This window comes from Sphaerodactylus townsendi, linkage group LG13, assembly GCF_021028975.2.
Source record: "Sphaerodactylus townsendi isolate TG3544 linkage group LG13, MPM_Stown_v2.3, whole genome shotgun sequence".
In the NCBI taxonomy this organism is placed as follows: domain Eukaryota; kingdom Metazoa; phylum Chordata; class Lepidosauria; order Squamata; family Sphaerodactylidae; genus Sphaerodactylus; species Sphaerodactylus townsendi.
In genome coordinates, this window is record NC_059437.1 from 38,778,373 (window position 1) to 38,799,290 (window position 20,918).

General features: G+C 44.5%; 1 protein-coding gene across 1 annotated transcript in view; it reads right to left on the bottom strand.

Moving 5' to 3' along the window:
- The window catches only part of TBC1D10A (TBC1 domain family member 10A), a 51,254-nt gene that overhangs the window by 3,384 nt on the left and 26,952 nt on the right, over positions 1-20,918 (bottom strand). Inside the window, exons 3-8 of the mRNA XM_048514803.1 lie at positions 13,472-13,579; positions 11,509-11,615; positions 9,364-9,478; positions 6,718-6,783; positions 4,413-4,602; positions 1,075-1,229 (exon numbers count right to left, since the gene is read on the bottom strand). Of these exons, the coding sequence (XP_048370760.1) occupies positions 1,075-1,229; positions 4,413-4,602; positions 6,718-6,783; positions 9,364-9,478; positions 11,509-11,615; positions 13,472-13,579 (741 nt within the window). The remainder of the gene's footprint in view (positions 1-1,074; positions 1,230-4,412; positions 4,603-6,717; positions 6,784-9,363; positions 9,479-11,508; positions 11,616-13,471; positions 13,580-20,918) is intronic.

Sequence of the window (20,918 nt, forward strand, 5' to 3'; positions counted from 1 at the left end):
AATCAAACTAAATAAAAACTTAAATGTCAGCACACAGAAAGCCCTGCCTAGTTTACTGTTGTCTACTCTGGCTGGCATCTACTCCAAGGCCCACAGAAGAAATCTCTTCCAACCCTGACATTCCCAATCTTTCAAGAGGAAATGCCACAGTCTGAACATGGATCTTTATGCCTGCACTCTACTGTGGAGCTCTGCCTCTAATCACTATCAAGAACAGGAGCTGCTCCCAGTTCAAATCTCCCAAATGGTAGGAAAAGCAGAAGCACAAGTGCTTCATGGTTCTTCTCGCTCTGCTTCTTCAAACATTCAATAGCACCAAAGGAGAAGTTTTCCGTGGACAAAACCCCTTCGGGCTGCATGTCTGAAGGTTCCCTGAAGGTTCCCTTCAGACAGAAAACCCAGATGCTGGGAAAGGTTCAGCAAACTTTCCAACATGCAAACTCAAGAGTGCGGTTGAGTCTCCTTTGGAGGGTTTTAAACAGAAGTTGGATGGCCGTCTATAGGGCAGGCTTTGATTGTGTAGGAGGTCCTTTTTTTCTTGAGTCGCCATCTGCCATCAGATTTTTGCTACAATGTTGGGTTTTAATCATTTCTGTTTTTAATTACTGACTGTAGTTATATGGTTGTAATAGTATCTTATTTTCTGTACACCGGCTACAGCCCTCCAGGGGTGGGCAGCATAATAAGCTTAATTGATTGATTGATTGATAAATAAATAATAAAATCTCTATATGGATTTTAAACCAAGAGATCTGCAGGCCTTAAACACCTCACAGTTAGAAGAAAAGGACCTGTTTTTTCCTTCTCTACTGTACAAGAACACACAAGATGCAAAATAGTTTAAAGTCAAAACGCTCCAGATTTGCAGAGTCGTGGATTTGACTTGCTGATTAAAATGTAGCCCTGCAGTCCAAAGCTTAATGCTACTAAGCCAGCCTGCTTTCAAGCTGGCAGCCCGACCCTCAAAGACGACGACACACATGGATGGAAGCAGCCAACTCCCTTTCCTAATTAATGGGTCAGAGAACACCAGCGAATGAAGCCAGCTGTACACGCTACTGCACCCGTTTTTACCTCTTGTACCAGGAAGGTCTCCTGCATAATCTTAGGGTTCAGTGCCCTCAGCCGCTCCATAGTCTCATACTGCCCCTGACACGATTTGAGCTCCTCAGAAGAACCCAGAGTGTATTTCAGCAGCACGAGGCCCACTCGGAAGATGATCTTAACCCCTGGAAGAGCAAAGGCGGCAGGTTGCAGAGGCAGAACAGAACAGGATAGATGCAGATAACCTTTAATGGCATCAGCTACTAAGATTTGAAATACAAAAATTTAAAAAGTGCAAACAAAATTAAGATCGGTTGTTGTGGGTTTTCCGGGCTGTGTGGCCGTGGTCTGGTAGATCTTGTTTCTGGCATCTTCAGAGGTGTATCACAGAGGGAAGTAACAGACTTCTCTCTGTGATACACCTCTGAAGATGCCAGCCACAGATGCAGGCAAAACGTTAGGAACAAGATCTACCAGACCACGGCCACACAGCCCGGAAAACCCACAACCACCAGTTGAATCCGGCCATGAAAGCCTTCGACAATACAAAATTAAGATTGTTTGTTTATAACCGTGCATAAAAACCTGGCCGTTTGTTCTAGAGGATCCCTGGATTCATTGTTTAACAAATAAACAGTCTTCCGCTGGCCTGTCCAGCACTCTAAACCCATCAATAAAGTTGACAGAAACTTTGTTTTGGCCCTGTTAGCAATGGGCAAGCTACAGGTTAGCCAGCCCTGAGTTTCTCAAGCAGGCTGACATTTATAGATCCATTACAATATTCATAATGAACTTTGGAGGAAAATTCAGTTATTGTGGGACACATCGGTTAATTATGATTATGGCTGAGTCCCTATTGTATTAAACTATATTTCCCACAGTAAGTTAATTTCACATTTGGGGCTGCAAGTTTTACTGGACATGTACAGAAATTCATCAGCATGTATCTGCACGGTCAATGCTACAATGTAAACAGCAGGCACCACGCTATGCTTGCTTGCATCCTGGGTTTTAACTTTGCGTGTAGTTTATAAAATTTTATTTATCTCCAGTGATGAAAGGTTTTGTAATAACCTAACTGATTAAGCAATACATTTTTCACTCAGACAACTATCCTACCCACCACACTTGGCACAGAGTAGCCTGAAAATGCAGTTCTGTTGGTAATTTGTCAGTGGCTGCAGGGGAAAAGGTCCATAAAGCAAGAGAAGATATTTTTGATTAATAATAAGAACTCCACATACACACGATTTTTGTGAAATGCATCTCTGTTGAAGCCCATACAAGAATTATACATTTGCAGCTAAGAGAATTATTGAGATCTAATGTGTAGGCTGGTGTTGTAGTTTTTGAGTAGAAACCTGGGTTCAAACCTTGTTCATAAAACAAAACCTATCACAGCTGATCTTGAGCCAGTCACACGCTCTCAATCTACTTTCACATAGCTGTTAGGAAAATAAAAATGAGATGTAGAGATTACAGGGTCAAACTGTTACTGGGGAGACCAAAACATGAATCCCCACTCTGCCAAGGAAGAGTGCATTACTATGGGCTGCCACACACTCTCGTGGTGTTATTATATGGTTTCTTCTACGGCTACCAATCTTGATCCTCCTTGATCTGAGATTGCAAATGCCTTAGCAGACCAGGTGCTCGGGAGCAGCAGCAGCAGCAGGCCATTGCTTTCACATCCTGCATGTGAGCTCCCAAAGGCACCTGGTGGGTCACTGCGAGTAGCAGAGTGCTGGACTAGATGGACTCTGGTCTGATCCAGCAGGCTCTTTCTTATGTTCTTATTGTAATTATTATTATTTTTTTGCCATCAAGTCACAGCTAACTTATGACAACCCTATGGAGTTTTCCAAGCAAGAGTTGTTCAGAGGTGGTTTGTTATTGTCTGCCTCTGCATTGCAGTCCTGGACTTCCTTGATGATCTCCCATCCAAATACCAATCAGGGTCGACCCTGATTTGTTTCCAAGCTCTGAAGAGACTGGGCTAGCCTGGGCTAGGCAGATCAGAGAATTGTATGAGGTATAAAACACCAAAATAAATTCAATGTTTTAAAACAAGTCCATCACCCTAGGCTAGAAGAGAAGATATGCTGCTTTCCACTAGGTGGCAGCCCTTAAACATGAAAGGTTCTCCCAAACCAAAATGGAGGCGGAAGTCCCACGTTCTGATTCAACAGCAGAATGTCCAACATCTGCTTTCACAAGGACCTCAGTACTTATATGATCTAACAAACAGCTTCTCATTCTGTTGGCTCAGCAAAGAAGCACGCCAGCACTTAAAGCAGGAAGGCTCTCTGCCTAACCTATTTCACAAGGATAAAGGTTTAAGACATAGAAGAGTTCCAGATGCCAGTGTCACCTAGAAAGAGGGAAAATATAAAAGGGGGGAGGGCCTCCCTCTCACTTTCAGGAAAAGGAATACTGCAGCTTCTAGTCCCTTGATAAGAAGAACAAGAGGAGGAGTTTGGATTTATACCCCACCTTTCCCTCCTGTAAGGAGACTCAAGGTGGCTTACAAGTTCCTTTCCCTTCCTCTCCCCACAGCAGACACCTTGTGAGGTAGGTGGGGCTGAGAGAGTTCTGAGAGAACTGTGGCTAGCCCAAGGTCACCCAGCAAGAATGTAGGAGTGCAGAAACACATCTGGTTCACCAGATGAGCCTCTGCCACTCAGGTGGAGGAATGGGGGATCAAACCCGGTTCTCCAGATTAGAATCCACCACTACATCATGCTGACCCTACCTACCTTCCTGAATAGGATTTCTGAGAAGCAGTGAAGCTTCCTCTTATGCTTTGCCTCTCTCCCTCCCTCCTGCCAGAGGATTCAGCAACAGGTCACCAGCATGGAGAGCAAAAGACTTTTCCTCTTAGATAGGGAACAAATATACAGGAATGGATTTGCCAGAGGACTGATACATTGGAAAAGACTGAGCTGGAGGGGGTGGCAGGCAGGCCCTGATCATGGCATTCCTCTCCTCCATTTATCAGGTCTCCAAAGAGTTTGTAGTGTGAGATGCCTTCTCAGGCAACAAAGGAATTCCAGTTTCTCTGGGAGTATCAGCAACATTCCACTCTTCCATGGGAGGCTAAGTCAGACCAAGGGCAGGAGAAGCCCAAAAGCACCAGTGGGATAATGATCCCAGAATACTGTACCTGGAATTGGAAACACTTCACTTGTGGACACCAAAGGAGGCTAATTCCTTGCCAGCATGGCTGAGGAATTGAAGGCACAAGGTCCCTAGAATTAGCCCCCTGCCCCCCCCTGGATGAAGCCTGCATATATTTCTTCAAATATAGCCATCTGCTCACAGCCTCTAAGCCACACTAGCTTAAACCAGACAGAAGGGCCAGCCCGTACCTTCACAGAAAAACATATCCCAGACACGCAGCACAGAACTCCACGGCAAGGTCCTGGAGAACGCACACATGAACCATTCCGTCATGTACAGGATGGGGTCAATCTTCTGCTTGTTCAGGTGTTTATAAGCCATTGGTGAAACCCTGTGCAGCAGTGAGAAGAGGATCTCCCCATCTAGCTGGATAGCCTCCTGCATGGAGAGAGGGAGGAAATCTGGTCAGGCGAGAAAGGGGGGTGGGGAGGCAGCAAGGACAGCCAGGAACTTCTCAGCTTTTAGGCCCTGTTCCCTTCGCCTCTTGCCTTTATTAAGGTGGCGATGGCACTCTACTAGTCACATCATAAAAAAGGAGGTACAACTTTTTCCCCTGTTGACTGCTGTAATTCCATACTGTGGGTGGCACGAATTGGATTACTCATACTGGCCAAACCTGACTCAGCACAACATGTCATGTGTAGTTTGACCCTGAGTTGAACACAAGAGACACAAAAGCTAGGGCTTTGCTCCCTCCAACGCTCTTCCCAAAAGGAGATTACCCCAAAGACCCTTGAGATATTGTAGGAACTTGGAGGTGGAGAAGGAAACTCATTTCCTGTGCGGGGAGGCCATGACTAGAAATAGCAAACCATGCAGTCCTCTTGATCTGCTTCCTGTACTACGATTAGGCATTTACCATGACTGGAGATTGACCTGATAACTCCAAGCTGTAGGCCTCGGCAGGTGCACCACTGTTCTAATTCTTGATACCAGCTCTGCCCTGCTACAGTCAACTATGGAGAGTTCAATGTATTGTTGAAGGCTTTCACCAGACTATGTGGCCGTGGTGTGGTAGATCTTGTTCCTAACGTTTCGCCTGCATCTGTGGCCGGCATCTTCAGAGGTGTTATCGCAGAGAGAAGTGTGTAACAGACTTCTCTCTGCGATACACCTCTGAAGATGCCGGCCACAGATGCAGGCGAAACGTTAGGAACAAGATCTACCAGACTATGGAGAGTTCCTTCTTTCTACCAATTTCACCCACCAAGCTTGTCACCATCTCTCCAAGACACGTGGCTCTGGCTCTGAAGCAAGAAGAGACTGAGCAGGCTGCCAGACAGCCCCAAAGTCAGGGCTGGTAGGCGGTTTAAGCCATTGGTGGAGCTGCTAGTCACCAGGGGTCTTTTTCTCATGATCATAATCTCCTGTATGATCTGTGGCTTTTTTGCCCTCATTACTGAAGGAATGTGCTTGAAACAGAAGGATCACACACACATACCCCAACCCAGTTAAATCAGGGAGAAAAGCAAATTTATGTTACTCGTGATCATTAAGTCTTGACAGCCTGAAATAAAGATCTGGTTCAGGATTCCTTTGCCAGCTAAATTACTGCTTTCAGGAGGATGGGTAAAATTCCAGTTCTTCCTCTCACACACGTACAAGCAACAGAAACTGAACAAAAGCTTTCCTCTTGGATGTTTTGATAGACTAGTGGGCCTCAGTGTGACTGAGCAGGCCAGTATTATTAAACATAAGTGGAGACGCTGAATTAATGTATGTTTTCATCAGTAGATGACAGGGATTTCAATAAAAAAAGATCAGACTGAACTTGGGAGTTAGAATAAAGTATATGGCTGGCCATTACGGAGCTCCAGCTCTTGATCTTGTCAGAATAATTTTATCCCTTAAGAACGCACATCTCAGTTGCTGACCAGCACTGTAGCTAAAGCAGCTACAGGCAAATTGTGCTGTTGATCAGGGGTCTTCAAACTATGGCCCTCCAGATGTTCATGTACTACAATTCCCATCAGCCCCTGCCAGCATGGCCAAGTGACAGGGCTGATGGGAATTGTAGTTCATGAACATCTGGGGGGCCATAGTTTGAAGACCCCTGCTGTTGATTCTCCCTTTAATTCCTCTCCATCCTCCACATTATAGACAAAGAGCTCATCAGTGCTGTGCTTTTCTGTCTGTATTTTAACTGTTGATTGTTTTAATGATGTGTGTGTGTCGGGGGGGGGGGGGTTTGATTTTAATGGTTTTTAAATGTGATTTCATCATGTACATTTTTTTACCATGTCGATTTTTAAATTGTTAGCTGCCTTGGTGATCCTTGTATGTGCAAAAAAGGCAGGACACAGATTTTGAAAAACAACCTGAAGCAGGGCTTTGGGCCACCTGAACTCTAAGACGCCTCTGTAAATGTCACGTTATAAGAAGCCCATCTCCAAGAAAGTTTCATTCCCGGTCCACAGAGGAAGAGCCTTTGCAGCCTATCCTAAAGGAAAGAAAGAGCCCTCATGACAATTTCCGTGAGTTCCAGTCACTCACCAATTTCTCGCTATAGTAGCCAGGAAGGTACTTCTCACAGATCTGCACAAGGCACCAGAAAGCTTGCTGAAAGGAGGAAGAAGAGATTGAAGTCATTGTATGAAAAATAACTGAACAGAGCAGCATGGCTGGATCGTGCATTCGTGGTGATTGTTGCAGACAGATTTCTTCTTCCAGGAAAAAGAAATAAACGCAGAACTTCTTACAGAAACTACTTTAACAACTGGGATCAAAACGGTTCATAATGATTCTTTCCATTGCCTGGCGCGTTTGTTATATGATGCTCAGAAGTGTGAAGCACCAAGAATTTGGTGCACTGAAATCTCAGCAAACAGGAATAAGATGCATCTATACCTCCCAGTTTCTTTCTATCACGGCAACAGTAAAAGCTGCAACAGATGAATCTTTCACTCTATACAGTTCTTCAGAAACCTTGTAAATATTTCTTTTCTTGCAAGGAACATACTTTCAATCAGGCAACAGAATGAAAACTCGACAATGTCACATGTGTACATGCACACATGGAGAAGTTCCACCCATTAATGAAAACCGGCTCTACGCACAGCTAGAACTATTTTAGAGCTATTTTAACCACACCCAATAAATGCAGAGGGAACCACTTCAGCTTGCTTTGTAGGATTGACTCTATGCATTAGATATGCTGCCCGTTGCTAATTTTTCTAGGGACTCCACCCAGCGCATTCAAATAACCACTGGCCAAGGGTCAGGGTTGCAGATGAAGTTCAGACACCCTCTGAAGACAGTGCCCAGATAAAGGGGACACAAGGACAGCTGGCTGAGGAACAAGACCATGGCGCTCAGGAACAGACAGTTTACGCAAAGGATCGAGAACGTTACACAGCTCATAGACAGGGCTACCAAAAAGTGCTTCAAGCTCAATAATAGATGGGAACAACCGTGTTGGAACCATTGCAAGATTGGGATCTTTCCAACTCCCACTACAACCCTGTCCTTTCTGTACTTTAAAACAAATGTGATCTTTACTATTCTGCTATTTTTTTCCATCATGAGAATTCAGGGCAGCATACACATTCCTTAAGAGGTCTCCCAGCCAGCTTCTGACCAAAATCACTTAGCTTCCGCATAAATTAATGCTGAAGCCTAGTACATTAAAGTTAGTGGAACTTATGTCCTATTAGTCCATCTTGGAGAACGATCTCCATTTACAGGGCAAAACATGATGAGGGAAGAGTGCATAGAGTGTACTCCAAAGGCACCTGGTGGGCCACTGCGAGTAGCAGAGTGCTGGACCAGATGGACTCTGGTCTGATCCAGCAGGCTCTTTCTTATGTTCTTAATGGTCTCAAAGGCTCCACCTTAAGGAAGGACCTATAACTTTGGAGAAAAAACACCTCAGCTTTGCAAAGTTAACACTGAAGGGGGAACACGAAAACTTATGCTAGCTAGCTGTCAAGGAGATTTTTTTTTACTTTTCTTCTCTTCTTTATCCATTTAGCTGTGTCCGACTCTTGGATACTCTGTAAACCAGTCTCCTCCCTGTTTGCCACAACTTCTTTCAATTGGTTGATGTTCATGCCCATGTCCCTCTTAATGGTTTCCAACCAACGAGTCATTGGCCTACCCCGTTTCCATTTGCCACTGACCATTCCGAGTAGCATCTCTTTTTCCAGTGAATTTGCCCTCATCACATGTCCAAAGTAGGTCAGCTGCTGTCTAGTGATCTTGCCCTCCAGAGTCATCTTTGGGAGCAGCAGTGGCGTAGAAGGTTAAGAGCATGTGTATCTAATCTGGAGGAACCGGGTTTGATTCCCAGCTCTGCCGCCTGAGCTGTGGAGGCTTATCTGGGGAATTCAGATTAGCCTGTGCACTCCCACACACGCCAGCTGGATGACCTTGGGCTAGTCACAGCTTCTCGGAGCTCTCTCAGCCCCACCTACTTCACAGGGTGTTTGTTGTGAGGGGGGAAGGGCAATGAGATTGTAAGCCCCTTTGAGTCTCCTGCAGGAGAGAAAGGGGGGATATAAATCCAAACTCTTCTTCTTCTAATACGCTCCAGGACAGCGTATATACAGCTCCAGGACTCTATTTTCTGACAGCAGCTACAAATCCCATGTCCAGCATATTCAACAAGCAAGGCTTAGAAGCAACCATGAACAGTCACATTTCAATATGCCCACTATGATGGGGAGACACATACCTGAAGGTGTAGTCAACATGCACTACATACACAAACGTAAAGCTGCTTTATATCAGGCCAATGGTGCCTCTAATCCAGTTCTACCTATTTTGACTGGCTGCAGTTCCATGGGGTCTGACATATGAGCTTGTCCCAGTCCCAGTAGCAGAGATCTTTAACAAGAGATACCAGAACTTAATCTGCAATTTTCTGCATACAAAGCATTACCAATGAGCTCTACCCAGTGGTGGTAGGTCTTCAGCGTGTCTTTGCATTTTAGCAAAAATAACCAAGAACAAGTCCAGATTGTGACCATAATGGATAGGAAAACTCTCCCAATTGGATGGGGCCTGGATAAGTGTACACCATCCCTAGATCACCATTGAGAGAGACTCAAGCCTCCTTTCCCCTCCGCCAGGGAGGTCTGAGGTTCACGAATCAGGGGGTCTTCATATTACTCCATATAGTAGGATAGAGTTGCCACCTACCTCTGCAGGCATATGCATCAGCAAGACTGCAGCAATTGGTGCCTGGGCCTGGCAGTAGCCCTCCTCTGGCCGATACAGTGTGTAGGCCTTCAGGACACGGAACAGGTCTTGTTGCCTGCACAAAGAAAACACAACATTCATACCACACTGGCTCTCATTATAAAGTACTAATGGCTTCCTCTTGTTGCCAAGAGGGAGGCTTCAGAACTCCTTCACACTACACCTGCTCTTAGTCTCAGCACCCAATCTCCTCCTACTTACTTTACCAGGATTAAGTGGCCCAGCCGTAAGAGCCTATTCCCTCACCTGCAGAGAGCTTGACCCAAAAGTTATCCAAAGTATTTTTACATCTGTAGTGGGGGGAGGGGAGACGACTCGTAACTCCACATCTGTATTTGGCACAACCATATATCTGGACCACGCAACTAAAATTGACATCTCTTTCCTCCTTATTTTCCCATGCCCCTCTTCGTATCTGACCAGGACACACAGTGCCGGTGGACATCTGCCTAAACACTGAATCCTCTTCCATCTAGGGGTAACCTAGCCTTCTAACCTCCACCCTGGTAGCAGCCTCAGTACATTTACCGGAGCATATATTTTTGCTCAACCGTGCCCCCCAGCATTTTACAAGATGCAAAAACACATCGACAAAGCATCGTAGAGGCAAATATTCAGTTACTTCCAAAAAGTGATAATCCTCTAATGCATAGGTGTCAAATTTGCGGCCCTCCAGATGTTATGGACTACAGTTCCCATAATCCCCTGCCAGCATCATGCTGGTAGGGGATTATGGGAACCGTAGTCCATAACATCTGGAGGGCCGCGAATTTGACACCTGTGCTCTAATGTGTCTTCACTGCTGCTGCGAACACCTCTGGATTCTACACTGGCAATGAAACATCCACACAGGGATGTTTGCTGTGCTTTCCCTAAATATCCCCTCTTGTCTACTATTTCTCCTGTCCCCCTGGACCACCAGAGTGCAGATTGCCAGTTTTTTAAAAATCAATAGCAGCTACAGCAGTATAGTGTAACAAAGTGATGTCAATAAATGTCACCTTTTTTAAAGCCTTTAAAAGGTGCACCTGTGTTGTGGGGGAGAGGGCAGGAATGTCAGGCACAAAGGAACATGACTTTGATGTAGGGGTGTGTGCATAAAAATCAGTATTTTCCTATCCCAAATCCTTTTTGGACTACCATCTTTCCAGAAAGACTGGACTTAAGCAAATTTTGAAGCAAACAGAACAAAGCAGGAGCAAGTATGGAAGTGAATGACTGGGAAACAACTGGGGATAAGGTCTTGTAGATGCTTCTCAATAAACCCCCTGCAGTTTAAGACCCAAATGAAGCAAAACACCTTTGTAAATGCAACCATGAAGACTGGATACCATGCCCATTTATTCTATGAATGACATGGAAATTGTGTTCTTATGCATAAATAGTACTATTTCCCTCCACCCCCCAATGTTCTTAGACATGTATGAACCTGCTACTCTTCACGCACAAGGCAGGTTAAAGGAAACCTTCTGCCAAGTGCCTATCAGCTACTGAATGTACCTTTCTTAGTTCCCACCCGCAAACCATTGTGCTAAGAGTGGCATTTGCACAGAGCCAATGCAATGCACCACTAGGCAACCAGTGACAAACACCTTCAGAGAAAACTCTTTGAAGCATGTCTGGTACTTGGTTACCAGGTCATCAAGGGAGATGGAATTCTGTAGGAGAGTTCATGATGTGCTACGTGACTACTTCCAAAACAAGGATCACATTTGGCTTCAGTTCAGATACAGCCAGAGGAAGAGCGCTCACGGGAACATGTGGGGTCACATGTCCCTGGACACATGTCAGATGTTCATGTGGGCAGTGGAAAATTGCCCCCCACGCCCCTCCCTTCAGCCCCGCCAGGCTGCTCCTTCAACTGGCGGAGCCTCCGCCGGCTGAAGGAGTAGCCTGGTGGGGCCGGGCTGAGGGGCAGCCCGAGGCAAACTCCTGCCAGCTAAGCTAAGTGGGGCACGGGTGCCCCCGGAGCAAGTGTTGCCCCAGGTGGCATTTCCCCCCCCCTGCCCCCATGCCTCTGGATACAGCCCTGAAATTTCACAAACATACAAAGACACAAAAGCAGAGAAGAGCCATCCAGCCTACCCATGGCCTCCACGTGCAACAAACATTTCATGGAATGGAAACTGCCTATGGAGATCTCGTTCAATGACATCCAGCCACTTGGGATCCCCCAGGGCCTCATCCAGCTCCTGTGAAAAGACAGAATAATTACTACAGGGGTTCTGAGATTCCTGCATCTAGAAAAGAAAGAGAAATACAAAGGCAGAAGAACAGTTACTTCTATATTAAAAAAAATCTTTTGCCTTTGGAAGGACAAGATCAAAGTGGAAACCACAGCTGACTTCTACAGCCTCTTATGCACAGTACTCAGCGGACTACTCAAGACTCTCCAACTAAAAGACTGTTCACACTGAAGTGTGGATTTCAGAAGGACCTGAAGAGAAGCAAACATACAGCCATGTTGATACTGGGGATGCTGCCAGATACCCTAACACTGTAACTAAAGACACAAAATGCAGTGGAGGGAATGACTGATCCCAAAGAGGTTGGAAAGTTCATACTGTGCCTCCAGACATCTGCAGCCAGGTAACAAGTAAACATAGTGACTCATGAACTAACTGCTGTCATTACAGGTCCAAGTTTCTTCTGTGCTTACTACAGCACGTAAGTTATATGGTACTTAGTGAAGACATACTGTGCACCTACAACATGTCTGTGACTGGAGAGGCAGAACTGCACTACTTCAGACAACCCACGGGAAATAACCCTTTCTCATGAAAAATACATACATTAAAACACAGAACTTACACTTGATGGAGACAAGTTTTAAGAATTTGCAGGGAGTTTCCAACAAAGAAACATTAAAAACTGTCATCTTCTACTCTGGTGTAGTCCCTTCTGCCACCTGAGCAGACGAGGACTTAGACTTGAGGAGTGATGAGGAAGGGGAAGAGTATTTTCTGTACCAAATTTGTTGCAGTCAAGATTCCACTGGGGTCCACAGATACAAACAGAAAGCAGTCTATGCCCCCCAAAAGGGAATCCTCTCAATCTAGCGCAGGGGTCTTCAAACTATGGCCATCCAGATGTTCAGGAACTACAATTCCCATCAGCCCTGCTACTTGGCCATGCTGGCAGAGGCTGATGGGAATTGTAGTTCCTGAACATCTGGAGGGCCATAGTTTGAAGACCTCTGGCTAGCATATATTACTCAAAGGTACTGGTTTCAAATGAAGCTTTCAGTACTCGGTGGATGTGTCTAATGCCCCCCCACCCCTGACACCTCCAAGCACCTGATTACTACCACATCTTGTCCTGGTGGTGGAAAGTGCCCTCAAGTCACAGCTGACTGACCGAGACCCTGCAGGGTTTTCATGGAAAAAGGCATTAAGGTGGTTTGCAACTGACTGCCTCCATGTGGGAAGAAACAGTTTTGAGAGAACTACCGTCTTTCCCTGAAAAGAAGACAGGGTCTTATATTAATTTTTGCACCAAAAGATGCATTAGGGCTTATTTTTTGGCGTAGGGCTTATTTTAGGGAAAATATGGTACCTTCACAATTCATTAAGGTGGGCTCTCAGCAGCCCCGCTCCTTCCCCCGTCACATGTGATACAAGATGCATCCTCATTGGCAGGTAGCACCCTGCTGGATCACACCATCCTGATCTGTAAGTACTGGTAGGGCTTTATTTTTGGAGTAGGGCTTATATTTTAAGCATCCTCCAAAAATCCTGAAAAATCATAATAAGGCTTATTTTCAGGGTAAGGATTATTTTAGGGGAAACACGGTATGACTGGCTGATGGTCACCCAGCACTTCATGTGGAAGAATGGGGAATTGAAAGTTCTCCAAATTAGAACCTTTCACTTTTAACCACTAAACCACACTGGCTCCCTTATTACATCTTGTCCTAGTGAATTCCAAAAGCCAACTCAGTTTTTTGTGAAATAATACTTTTTAAAGTATCCTGAGCTTACAATCGCTCAGTGATCAGCCCCCTCATACTGAGAGCACCGTGTTTCTGCCACTCTACCCAGAGTCTTACATCAAACTTGCCAGGATTCTGCTCCAACTTGACTTTGCCTCCTGAGAGGTACTGCCACGCCCGACCCCGCAAAGATGGAGGGATCCCCTTCTGGCATCTGAGCCGGATCTGAAGAGACAGAAAACCAACATTAAGGTGCAAGAGCTTCACAGATTCCTTCCCCCACAGTGTGCATGGGGTATTATGTCCAAAAGAAAACTCAGTCCACCTTGTTACCACCCAAACCTCTGGCCAAACAAAAAGAGCAGATGGCCAAAATGCCTTTGACTTAACCTATCTAATTCCAACTATAATATTTGCTTAACATTAATCTCTTACTACAATTGCCTCTTTCTCCACCTAACTACTATATATACAGTTAGATTTTAAGCTCTTTGAAAGCAATGACTCAACTTTTGCTTCATTTACTCTGAGGAGCACACCAAAATATTTTACAGGAGACTTTGATATGGAGCAAGTGCAAATACAAGAATCCGGATGCATTTGATATAATGCACAAAAACCAAGTTTTATCATCACTATCTTAAGGTTTCTGAATAGTTTTAAAACTTGTTTCCTTGGAAGTGAGATTACACTCAAAGCTCTTCAGGATTCTACACATAAAACTCTCTGAACTGTTTCAGTGTCCACATTTCCTTGCCTGATTTTCACCAATTTACCAGTACCCCTTACATCAAATGAACCTTTGTACTTTTTAGGACTAAAATCACTTCTTGGGCAAGTTATTTCTCCCATTCTCGGTTCTCCCCATCCTTAAAAATGGGAGTGATACTTACAGGGTTATTATAACTCCTGGCAGAGAGAGTGGGATGTCAAATTGAAATAATAATAATAATAATAAAGCATTTTGCATGCAATAGGGGCAGACAGCTTGCACAATTTTAAGTGGGTGTTAGAGACTCACTGAGATTCAAGGTCCTATTTCCCCCTTCTTAGCATCATGGCCATTACATATATCCCCATAGACAAAATGGACTGTCCTGATTTGTTGGGCTGTGTTCCGGGGCACAGCCACAATTGTGGAACACCTCACACATTTAAAAAATGCTAGTCCTCAGGAACAAGATCCACCAGACCACGGCCACACAGCCCAGAAAACCCACCACAACCAGCTAGTCCTCATGTTTGCAGAGAAAATCAAGCTATAGAAGACAGTTTGCTAAGAGAATAGAACCAGGGAGGTTCCTAGACATGCCTTCTATTAAAAATGAATCATTCTGGCAAGGTACAGCAGACACACTTGTATAGATTGATTCATTTTGACTAGTCTGTTCATAACAACATATGAAGCAGTAGTACATTGAGTGAGACCATTGGTCTATCAAGGGCAGCACTGTCTCAGCAGAAGTCTTCCTGAACCTTTGGAATGGAGATGCTGAGAACATAAATCAGGACCTTTTCTATAAAAAAAGGGGTGGTCTACTACTGAACCACAGCACCTCCTATTTGCTGAATCTTGGGTTTCCCATCTAAAGATAAAAACAGGATGGGGCAGCCACTAAAATAAGAACCCCGCTTATTCCCCAAGGACATATAGGTGCTCCTCTCAAGAAGTTTCTCTTTCCCCATCATATATTCATGTGCCAGAGCTCCACTAATCCACGAGAGCGAGATATATGAACACATTACTGAGCTCACTTATTCTTTCACTTGTTCTTCCCGAGGGAAATTTTCTTGTCCGTTAGAAACAAAACACCAATTTGTCTGTTGTTCTGAGGGGATTTTCTCCTCATGTGAGCAGCTTCCACAGAAACTTTAAGATCACTTTATTAAGTGCTATACAGAATAAGCTTTGCAATTCTCTCAGTCAAGCGGGAAAATATACAATATAACTTGAGTAATTTTTTTTGGAGGGGGGGGGAATAATTATTAGAATAAGCTGGAATTGACAGCTATGTAGGAGCCAGCAGATTGTTTAGGATACAGCCAACATGCATATGCTTAGTATAGTTGCCAATCTCCAAATGGGGGCAGGAGATCTCCCCATGACAGAGATCAGTTCCCCTGGAGAACATGGGTGCAATTTACCCTCTACGGCAATTTACCCTGATGGTCTCTCTGCTCCCAAACCCTGCCCTCTCCAGGATCCACCCCAGAATCTCCAGGAATTTTCCTGCCCAAAGTTGGCAACTCTAGTGCTTAGACAGATAAGCCTTCATGATCCACTTTTCCAAGCAGCCATATAGAGGTCTGATCTAGATTGGTCCCTTTGATGTTATTTCTGCTTGAATACTGGGAAGATCTAATCCTGGATCTCCTGCCATCTTGCCTAGCTAGGTCTCATGCCTTCAGCACACTGTACTTTTAAAACTTCCTGAAGGATCTTAATATGGCCACTGCTGGGTGCACTGAGTAATCTGCAAGCAAAACTAGCTGTACCACAAACAAATCTAACAGAGTCACAGAATCATGAAGTTGGAAGAGACCACAAGGGCCATCAAGCCCAAACCCTGCCATGCAGGAATACTCAATCAAAGCACTCCTGAGAGATGGCCATCCAGCCTCTGTTTTAAAAACCTCCAAAGGAGACTCCACCACACTCTGAGGCAGTGTACTCCACTGTCGAACAGCCCTTACCATCAGAACGGTTTCCTAATGTTTAGATGGAATCTCCAGAACTGGACACATAATTCCATGTGAGGTCTGACCAATGAAGAATAGAGAGGTACCATTACGTCCCTAGACATTATATTCCTATCGATGTGGCTCAGAATTGCATTGGCTTTCTTCACTACCACATCACACTGCTGACTCATGTTCAGTTTGTGGTCTACTAGGATTCCCAGATCCCTTTCACATATACTGTTGTCAAACAAGGTGTCATCTGTATTGTCGAAGGCTTTCACGGCCGGAATCACTTGGGTGCTGTGTGGTTTCCGGGCTGTATGACCGTGTTCTAGCAGCATTCTCTCCTGACGTTTCGCCTGCATCTGTGGCTGGCATCTTCAGAGGATCATTCTCTCCTGACGTTTTGCCTGCATCTGTGGCTGGCATCTTCAGACGATCCTCTGAAGATGCCAGCCACAGATGCAGGCAAAACGTCAGGAGAGAATGCTGCTAGAACACGGTCATACAGCCCGGAAACCACACAGCACCCAAGGTGTCATCTATTTTCTCAGCCTAAGTGTAGCATCTTACATTTTTCTCTGTCAAAATTCATTTTGTTAGTTTTGGCCCAGTTTGTCCCTCAGCGAATTCAAAAACAGATGCTCAGTGGAGCAGGAAATGTTGCCGCATGGAGAGAAAGGGTTGATGCTGCATTCAAAGCATCAGCAATTGCTAGAAAAACATAAAAAGATGTTAAAGCCACAGCAGACAGAGGAGTCAGCAGTCTTCGCAAAGGCTGGGTTTATTTCAACACTACACATCAGCCAACAGCCCTCCCCCTCTTACCAGTCTGTGGGAATGGCAACTTTTGCTGCTAACGTCAAAGGTGGTTTTGAAGGCAAACTTCTACCTTCCACAACTGATTTCTGCCAGGCAACCTAAAACGGTAGCTGTGATGCCAAGGGAATGGAGAGCACAAGGTACACCATGCTCTGAGAGAAGGGAAAGTCTACAGGTAACTAGACAGCTACACAGTCTCTGGCAGGAGCATCCAGCTTTGGCCAATTGTAGGAAGTCATCTAAAGGCAGGTCCCATAGCTGCCAATTAGGATGGCAGTGTGTCAGGGACCAGGATATTCGCTCTCCAAGCAGACGGTTCATTCTGCACCTATAAAATCTCAAACATAAATTGGGGGACTTCAGGAAAAGACTTCATCCCTAGCAGAAGCAAAACTATACAAACATGATTTGCTCAGGCTGCAGAATCCGGCCACTTCGGACTCAGAAGGAGTTTCACTTAGGCGCAAAATGCAAGGAAAATGATACTTTAAATCAGGATATACAGTCCCCTATTATTTAACCTAAGCATGTGTCATTCTAGAGACCCGTTTGTAACACAGGCTCTCCTAACCTCCCACTGAAAAGAGGCTTCAGCAGAAGTCTGATAACCAGGAAGAACAGCACTGGACTGTACCACTCTGCATCCATTCCACCCCTCCAATTTCTTTGGAATTTTCTTAATTCTTTATGTATAATAGACTGTATGCTACTGCATGTCAGATTCTCTCCTGCCATTTGCCACAGCTTCTTCATGAAGTTCAGAATGGCACATTACCATCCGCTTTAGTGAAGCCAAAGAGATTATGGCTATTTTCAGATCAGATTGGGCCCCACTTCAGGGGGGGAAAGCTACATAGGACGTGGGAGTCAAGATTCTCCAGCATATTGACACTGCAGCGTTATGTTGCCCAGTGACTTCACAAACAGGAAGGAAACAGAGATAGGAGGAGCTCCACTGAATTCCATTTGTGATAACATGTATAGAACTGGCCCACAGCTCCTACTGATTGAGAGGAATCACATGGATTCCAGGTCCATATTCCAGCAGGAGTGTGAGGGGGGGGAGAGACACAGCCAAAAAACCACAACTGAACAAACCCCTTGGTAACTTATCTGACACATTAAGCCTATACATTCAAGGTACCCCACTGTTAAGAAGTTAAGTGGGCTATCAGGTGACCCAAACTAAAGCTGCCTATCAACTACACTTTTTTATTGTATCTAATCAATTTTTCCATGGTAGTTTCTAATAAGAATGTAAGAACATAAGCAAGAGCCTGCTGGATCAGACCAGAGTCCATCTAGTCCAGCAGTCTGCACAATGTGAAAACAATGGCTTGCTGCTGCTGTTGCTCCTGAGCACCTGGTCTGCTAAGGCATTTGCAATCTCAGATCAAGGAGGATCAAATTCGGTAGCCATAGACCCACTTCTCCTCCATAAATCTGTCCAAGCCCCTTTTAAAGCTACCAAGTCCTTTTTAAAGCTAAGAAAGACTAATAAGACTCAAGCATAATTTTATGGCCGTTTCTCTTATCTTGCACCTTTCTCAAGTCACAATGATAGAATCATACAGTGACAGCTATCCACGATCAGAGTCAACCCTACTACTGTTTGCAGCCTTTATTTACACAAGTAAAGGAAGTACCAAAGAATGAAGTCCTTGCCATATATTAGATAGGTCTAAGGTAAACCTTTCTGATTGCACACTCAGGAGAATACTGCTCTTGCATAAGGGGGATTCTAAAGATGAGCAAGGTGGTCAAAATTGCTGTATCAAGTGCCATTAAGCATCCCTGAATGGAAGGAGACACAAGTCACCACCCGAGCAAGGACAGCAGGCTCTTGCTTAGAGGCTGGCATGCATGGGGGTATACGGCTCAGTGGCAGAGAATGCTGAAGGTTGCAAGATCAATCCCTGGCACCTCTGCGGAATTTTTGAGCAGACAAAACTGATCTTGATGAACCAGTGGTCTGATTCAGTGTAATGCAGCTTCATGTATCACAGTCAAAGGCTGTCATCTCAGGATGGAGCAGCAGTATAAACAAGCTTAAAATAAACGAGGAGGACATCCTGGAATCCCCCAACCAACATATGGAAGGGTTGTTGTTTCAGGATAATGATCACTGCTGAGAGGCCGTCTGGATTCCTTTTCCAGTCTCAGACAGAGACACAACGATTTGCAGCAAGATCTGCAAAGCAGCTGATTTAGATCAAAGCAAGCAGGCTTTCGTGGAAGTATGCAGAGATGGCAACACAAAGGACACTCAGAGAACCACACCCTGATGAGAAGGTTGGCAGCAGGAAGCCTGGTATAGATGGGAGCAGCTAGGACTGCATTCCCTGTTTGACTGCTCTGGCAACATTTTGAACAAACAGCACAAACAGCAGAAGAGATATTGTAGCACAGCATTGGACCTTTGACCATCCCGCCACTGCATTGTGGTTTGAGACACACAAACAGAAAAAAATCCGCCCTGAATCAAAAAAAAATCTTCTGGCTCTGCATGACTACAGAACTGAGCAGTAACACAGTAACAAGAATCCTTTAACAGGAAGGTAGAACCAAGTGCATGTCACCAAGTTCTGTGTTACAGAAAGCAAGATAGCCATTTCAGGTCTCCACTGTGTGAAAGGGAGTGTACAAAAGAAGTCAAGAATACAATATTCTAATTGGCTGTATTTCAAGAATTTAGTTATATTTAAAGCAATATTTAATATAACTTGGTTTAAAGTGAAATTTAAATATGAACGCGTTTTTCTTTTGTTGTAATTCTTTTTTATAACTTTATTTAATAATTTTCAATAATAAATAAATAATAAACATACACTGCACTGAAGGAAGGGTATAAACCAAGTGAAAAGCAAATACAATACCAAGTTGGTATGGGACTAAAACAAGTCAATATGTAAACATCTCCCTTTTTATTTCCATAAAACTCCATACTAGCCTACATATCAAAATACAGTCTATTTCTTAAAACCCCGTTCATGATGCCCTCCCCACAAACACACGGGATTAAGGATGGCTTTTCCCCTTTATAATCAGTGACCAATTATATATATTTCAGCAAATTCCAAAATTGTTATGACGTAATTCAACAACATGGACACCTTCCATCTGATGGTGCCCAGCAATGTCCACCCATTCTTCCAGGAGCCTAGGACAGTGGTGGCGAACCTATGGCACAAGTGCCACAGGTGGCACTCAGAGCCCTCTCTGTGGGCACGCACAAACAGAGTGCCCCCCCCCCCCAATCTAGGCTTGCCTGGGCCACTGGGCTCGATTTTTAGCATTAAACCTAAGACCCAGTTTTCGGGAAGCAGTGTAGGTAACCCTGTTAAGCACTGTTAAACCCCACTGATTTTCATGCGAAGAACTAAAGCGTGATTCTTTACCTGGGAGTAAGCTCAGTTGCTGCCAATGGGGCTTGTTTCTGAGTAAACCCTCCTAGGGTTGTGATTCACCCGTTGGAAGAGTTGCACGGTTGCTTCAAAGCAAAGCCACTGACTACCACCAAGCTTACTCCTGAGTAACACACGCCTTGGAGCCAACCATTTTTTCTAAACTAAAACCTCAGTATTCAGGTTAAATTGCTGTGTTGGCACTTTGTAATAAATAAATGGGCTTTGGGTTGCAATTTGGGCACTCGGTCTCAAAAAGGCTCGCCATCACTGGCCTAGGAGCTTTGCCACCAATTAGCATTCCCAACTCAGTGTTCACACAAGCTCTCCAAGCAAGATCTTTCAAAATCCCAAATCCATTACAACGCTTCAAAAAGAAATTCACAACCGCCTGCCTTTTCTCTAAGCAGCTATAATTGCACAGAACAAATGGCTTATGGGGTCTAGGATCACAGGCTTTGGATTATACTTCTCAGTTGAAGTACAGAGAGCTTACTAATTGCAAACGAATGAGTTTGGTTACAGCAGGAACACATAATACAATATTGTTCAGGAAATGCATGTATTATGGAAAACTTGATTTAATTTTTTTCTTTTTGGCGGTAATTTTAAATTTTAATTTAATCAGCCTATCTTGCCACTGAATGCTGGCACAC